The sequence below is a fragment of the Dendrobium catenatum genome, unplaced genomic scaffold (assembly GCF_001605985.2).
Source record: "Dendrobium catenatum unplaced genomic scaffold, ASM160598v2 fragScaff_scaffold_156, whole genome shotgun sequence".
Classification (NCBI taxonomy): Eukaryota; Viridiplantae; Streptophyta; class Magnoliopsida; order Asparagales; family Orchidaceae; genus Dendrobium; species Dendrobium catenatum.
In genome coordinates this window covers 3886889-3894015 of record NW_021318618.1, presented here as the reverse complement: position 1 = coordinate 3894015, position 7127 = coordinate 3886889, and the positions used below count along the sequence as shown (strand labels likewise).

Genomic DNA, 7127 nt, shown 5'->3' with positions numbered 1-7127 from the left:
TCACCAATGGACCCGGAACACTTGCAAGCGACTTTAGACCTCATAGTTGGGCAATTGGGATCGGTTACGCAACAAATCCGCAACACCCAAACGGATTTAGCCGACTTTAGGCGCCATACGAGTGACCGTCTAGATAATATTGAACGGATGAGAAACCCTGCGATCTACATACCATCCAGACCTCACTCACCTTATGGTGACGACAACCGACCCGATCGCGAACAACCTCGCGATCGCTTGGAAAGAAGTGCACCCCATCAACTGGGCAAATTCCAGCCACTGACCAAAACAAGTTTCCAAGAAATCTGCCTCATACTAAGCCATAAAAAAATAGAGACAGAAATTGCTGGACTGTCAAAGAAAAAACCAATGAACAAGTTAGGACCACTACATCAACTAAGATCATTTCAGCTATCGAGTCTGTCTTTGCTAGTTTGACATGGATGCCATAAATATCAACAAATGGCCAATGTGGTTAAATCATAATTGGATGCATCTAACAAAGTTCTGCCGTTATAGACCGAATAGATGATTTCACTTATATGATCTTTTAATACATTAAAATAACTATGCATCTTTTGATGTCGTTTAGTGTTCATTTAGTAACTCTGAAATTAATACTTCTAAAATGAGTGACCTCCTCAGATAATCCTAAAAGGTCAAAAATTGTGAGAACATCTAAAAAAAAATTAAAATTAAAAAAATTAAAAAAATTAAAAAAAAAAGAATCTGATGACAAAAAAAATGCAATATTTTCATGTATTAAAAATTTAAAAAATTAAAAAAAAAAATCTGATGACAAAAAATGCAATATTTTCATGTATGATAGAGTCTAGATAGTAACAAATGGTGAATTAGAAAATTGGAACTTAGTGTTATTCATGACAAAGTGTTGCATCATGAGTTGAACTCATTTAAAATATGTGCTAAGTTATGGGACGCTACTCTTGGAAACTTTTAGCGTCAACTATTATGTCGGTAAACTATGATGCACCGACACTTCTCCTCAAAGAGGCGTGCCGTGTCCGACACGACACTCGTCCGACACTCCTCCGATCGACACGTGTCGGACACGCCGAAAACGTGTCCGATTAAAAAATATTAAAAATAAATTGGACACGTGTGTCCGACACGCGTATCTTAAATATTTTATAATTTTTGTAAAATATAATTTCTTATATTTAGCGAGATTTAAACTAAATTTCTTATTTCCTATCCACAACACCAAATCAACGTCTGCATTTAATACCCATTCATCGAATATTCTCATTTTAATTTCTCTTTGGCAGTGAAGGTATTTTCATCTCCTCTCTTTTTGCACAATTACAAATCTTTCTCTTGTTGAACCAGAGTTGAAAGCAGTGATATTCAATGATGATGATATTGAAGGCCAAAAACAAACCTCTAAAGCTAATCATAGTAGTTGAAGCTTGAATGCTTGATGTTGTAGTAAGTGATTATTTGCTTATATTTTTGTGGTTGTACTAGATATTTTGTACTAAATATTTTATATTATAAGCTAGCCAAGTTATCATGTCATTCATTTATTATTGTTTGTCATTTTTAATATGATATTACATTAATATATATATTATATAAAAAATGTATTGCCGTGTCCGCGCCGTACCCGTGTCCTATATTTTCAAAAAAAACCGTGTCTCGTGTCCGTGTCGTGTCGTGTCGTGTCCGTGTCGCTGTGTCCGTGTCCGTGCATCATAGTTGGTGAATGATTATGGGCCAGTTTTAGGCCAATGACAAGGAATCCAGTTCTTAAAAGGGGAAGATCTACAATGAAGTGTAACTCTTAAACCAAGAGGAGAATTTTGATGTAATGATTGGAGTTTCATAAGGAAATTCAAATTTATCATGCTTATGTAGGAGCACTCTTAAGATGGCATTTACCTAGGAAGCCATATCAACAAGATAAAATCCTGAGGCCTATTAATCTAAAGTGAATAATATCTCGATTGATGAGAGTTCAAATGATTGTATCATTGGTGTTAGTAACAAGGTATTTACCATGTTAATGCAGCAGTCAAATATATGAAAAAAATTTAGCTTTTTTTCTCATTTTTGTTCAATCCTCCACTTATTTATTCCCAGAAGCTTTTGCATAGATATACCTTCCCAAGTTTGACACCCTTCTCCAATACTCATTGGATGCATATATTTACATAGATGAACATGTGAAAGAAGAACACGTTTTTTTCCTTCTTGTAGATGCATCATTATATGAAAAAACTGAGAAGAAATCGTTTGTTGGGTTGTAGATAAAAAATAAAATAAAATTCAACCTTCCTTTGATGCAGGTTAGCGAAGATGACTCCATTATAAAAGCCTTCCAACTGATGAGGAAAAAAAGAATTGGTGGGGTACCTGTTGTTGATAAAACTGGGAACAAGGCAATTGGAAATATAAGCATCAGAGATGTTCAGTACCTTCTTACAGCTCCAGAAATGTACAAGGGTTACAGGTTTGGACCAGCAGATTTATTTCATTTGGCCCAAGTAAATATTTAAATATACATATGATATGATCTCTCTCTCTCTCTCTCTCTCTCTCTTAAATATATATGTTGAGTAATGGAAAAATACAAGTAAATTCATGATGAAATTCACAGGTCGATAACAGCCAAAGACTTCATAAGGTCAATTAAGAGCTATCTGAACACGCATGATGATGCTTCACCGAGATTTCTTGGCGTACTAACTTGCCATAGTGAAAATACAATCAAAGACATAATTCTAAAGCTGGATGCAGAGAAAATGCAACGGATCTATGTTGTTGATAAGGATGAAAACTTGGAAGGAGTGATTACACTTAGAGATATAATATCGAGGCTGGTTCATGAGCCAAATGGCTACTTTGGTGATTTCTTTGATGGTGTTGTTCCTTTACCTCAGAACAGCAGGGTTTAAAGATTTAACTACTAGTAACTGTTTTCAGTTATCATTTCTCTTTTAGCTTCTAGTTTCCCCTGTATTTGGTTTTCTTAGTATCTTTTTTACTTTGTTTTTTTTTTTTTTTAAATTTAAATGTGGTGGTTGCCTTTGCACTTGTTTTGATAGCTTTTGTATCTGCACATGATTCAATTGTTTAGGGTCTAATTTCCAATTTAAAGTTATAAATGTTTGGGCAAATTTTCAAAGTAAGCATAATTAGCGAGTTAACTATAAGATTAAGTATGGCTATGAAAGAATTTAAAAATAGACAAAGTCGCTCGTTTGAAAGGCTACTTATGTCTAATCCAAAGAACAACGTGGCAGATGATGTGGCAATTAGTTGACTTGACATTAGTCGCCCGTTTAACTGGTGACTTATAAGTCGCCTATTTAACGGGCGACTTAGCCTTAGATAAATTTCTGACTTTCCCTTTCCCAATCCATTCCTCTCCCTCTTTGCCATTTTTCACAGCTGCTTCGGTTCTTTGCCGGCATCAGATAAGGTAAGTTTTTATTTATGTATTTTATGTTAATTAAGTTAAATATATGTTGATTAATATTTATTTTGCTTAGAGAAGTAAAGATTTATGCTTTGCAGATTGTTTCTTTAATTTTTTATGTAAATCTCTTTGTTTGTTGAATGAATTTCAAAATTTGTTTGCAATAAGTATAGATTTCTGCATTTAGGATGCGAATGTTTTAAATATTTTGTAGATATGTGATTTAGGGTTAAATTATATATTTAAAGTGGCAATTTGTGCGGTAAATATACGTGTTTTTTGGGTTATTTTGGGATGGAGAAGATGAAGGCTGGATATCAAATTTTTTTGAATTTTTTTATATTTTGTTATTAAGCAATGCTCATTATATTTTGATGTTAGTGTATGTTGAAGTAAATATTTGGGTTAATTTTACATGTGTTTGGAAAGAGGTAAACTTTTAAAATTTTATTTTAAATTTCATATATTTTTTGTAATAATTTTAATTATTTTGAAGTTATATTATGTTAGTTCGAATGAATTTTGAGATGAAATCCTTAATAAGTGTTAGTTTCAAAATAATTGAGGTTATTTTAAGTAGAGAGATAATTAGAAGTATTTTAAAATTAAAAATTTTTGTTTTTGTTTGGAGTAATTATTTGGTAGAGAGACAAGTAGAAGTAATTTATTGGATATTAAATTTTTTTCATATTATACTAATCATTTAAATATGTTTATGTCATAATTGAATTAATGTAGTACTTCATTATGATATTATAATTTTTATAACTTAGGTTTAGGATTTAGAAATAATATAAATTAAAATAAACGTATATTAAGAATTTATTATTTGTTCATCTTTTTTAGTGGCATGTACGAGCTGAATAACGAGTGAACTTAGTGCAACCTTCATGCTACTATATGGAGGTGAGTTACAAGTGGATGATAAATTCGCACCAAGTTATTATGGGGGTAGGAATCGTCCCTTACATGTGCCGAGAAATATAAACTTAGAGCAGCTTAAGTTAAGGATACTTAGAGCACTTAAGTATGATTCTACAAAGTTTTCTGTGAACTTAGTCTGTTGAGTGCCTGTGGGAAATGAGTTTATCGCTTCACATGTTGAAGATTACAATGTTTGTGAAGTTTTATTATGTCAGGCTGAAACAAAATTTCTCATCATGCATGTTAATGTCGAAGAGATTAATGTAAGTGAAGATAACACCGAGTCTCCAAATTCACAAAGATATGCAACTTCAACCAAAGTTGAAAGGGTTGATGTGGTTACTAGTCCTTCAAGGGTAGAAGCAGTAGAAGAAGCATTTCATTAGTGAGTTCCCTATACCACATATCACTAATAATTCTATAGAAATATGTATTATTGATTAATAAATGATAAAAAATATTTTCAATGTAGTGATACATAGAACCAACAGATGCAGGAACCTCCAGTAGCTTCTACACAATCAGTCCCTTCATATCATTGCGATTATGAGACTATGAGTAGTGGCTCTAGTGAGCAATGCTCTGATGATGATGGTGCTGATCTTTTACCAGTGGTTAACGATGGAGTTCCAGTTGATAATGAGGAGATTAGAAATGTTATCCAAGATTATTGTTCTAGATCAGTCGGCAGTGAGGATATAATGGTAACAAATAATAACTACGCCGAGACTTGTAGGACTACACAATAATGGGATCAGGAAGTTGACTTTGATGATGTTTATGATGCGGTGATAATGGAGGATGAATTATTGATTCATAACGACTTAATTGAAGGAATGTGCTTCACAAGAAAGACTGATATGCAATTTGCGTTACAAGGCTGGGCAATTAAAAATAATGTGTAATATATTTTCATCGCATCGAATACAAAGAAATTTACAGTTACTTGTGCAAAGCATGATTGCCCCGTATATCCTTCATTCTGTTCAGAGTAAACGCTTAGGCGGTATATGGAAAATCTCATCTATAAAGATCCAACATACATGTGTTTATCCAATTCTCGAAAGTGGCCACCGTCAGTGCAACTGACAGTTTATAAGTTTCTACATTCTACCCACTATTAGAAAGCAGATGGACTTGAAGCCAAGGGAGATAATTGGTCGTATGGAATCTAAGTTCAATATTAAAGTGACATACATGAAGTCTTGGAATGCTCGGTGGAAGGCTATTAAAGTTATTTTTGGCAATTGGGATGAGTCTTATCATACTCTTAATTTGTTCATGGATGTTGTTGCCTATGCAATGCCGGAACATTATATAGAATTCAAATCACACAGATGAATAGGTTTCAAAGACTATTCTGGGCATTTGGTCCTCTATTATTGGGTGGAATTATTGTCGGTTAGTTCTTTGTCTTGATGGCACATTCTTGCTCAGTAAATATCGAGGGACATTATTAACTTTGATCGGCATGGATGCTAATAATGGTCTATTTCCACTTGCCTTTGTTATAGTTGAGTTAGAGTGTAACAAATCATGGATATGGTTTCTGAGGCAAGTTGATAAGCTACTCCCTGTGGTTATAAACATGTAGGGTTGCAAGCGAACCAAATGTTCGATGAGCTACTCGTTGTTTGGTTTGATTGACGCTCGTTTGTGATCGTTTAATTAACTAAACAAACAAACTTGAACAATATTTTAAATACTCGATTCTTAAATAAACAAACTTGAACACTAATGCATTCGGCTCATTTATGTTCATGAACACATCATTTGAAGTTCGTGAACAAGCTCGACATTAAGCTCGATAAGAAGCTCGATTCGTGTTCGATTTTAAACTCGTGAATAAGCTCGATACAAATAATTAATATTTGACTATATAATTAATAAATATAAATAATCATTGCATTTGTTACATAGACAATTACTTTTATTATAAATATGTTTGTTCATAGATATGTTCATGAATGTGTTTGCTTGATAGTTAGAAAAATTTTGTTAAATATGTTCGCGAACAAGCTCGATAAACATTAAACAAACGAACATGAACTGAACATGAACCGAATATGAACACTCATTAATTTAAATGAACCAAACATGAACACAAACAATAAAGCTCGAACAAACATGAACCAAACTTGAACAAGCAGATATTAAATGAACACAAACATGAACACTAACATACTCGGCTTGGCTTGGTTCGTTTGCATCCCTATGAACATGCATAATCTTTGTATCATATTAGGCAGGCGTGCTGGTTTGGTCTGAGGTTGCACATAAATCTTTCCTAATGTTTTTCATCAGCACTGCTTAAGACATCTATGTGAGAATTTCAAGAAAGCAATACGACAGATGGGGTTAGGTGACGTAGAGTTTTTTTGCCAAAAAATGTATGCAGCTCGCAATACAGATGATAAACGATTTTTTAATAGATGTACTGAAGATATGTAGAGGATCAAAGTAGACATCCACCAGTGGATCGTGGACCGAGATGTGAGCCGATGGTCTTAAACAAATGATGGTGGATTTAGATATGGTGTAATGACAACTAATGTAGCTAAATCTTTTAATGGAGTTTTGAAGCGAGCACGAGGATTGCCAATTCAAGCCTTGATTACGGCCATCTACTATAACATTATTGCAATGTTCATGAGGCGGTTGGAGTTCATTATAACTGAAGAGCAACAAAATAATACCTTCTTTGCTCCACGTGTACAGACTTCACTAAAAAGGGTTGAGGAGGAGGCTAGACGAATGCCAA

General features: G+C 33.6%; 1 protein-coding gene across 1 annotated transcript in view; it reads left to right on the top strand.

The window, feature by feature from the left end:
- Positions 1-2970, top strand: part of LOC110100773 (SNF1-related protein kinase regulatory subunit gamma-1) — an 8751-nt gene extending 5781 nt beyond the window's left edge. The window contains exons 5-6 of the mRNA XM_020828432.2: positions 2310-2473; positions 2621-2970. Of these exons, the coding sequence (XP_020684091.1) occupies positions 2310-2473; positions 2621-2918 (462 nt within the window). The 3' untranslated portion in view covers positions 2919-2970. The remainder of the gene's footprint in view (positions 1-2309; positions 2474-2620) is intronic.
- Positions 2971-7127: the final 4157 nt, after the last annotated feature.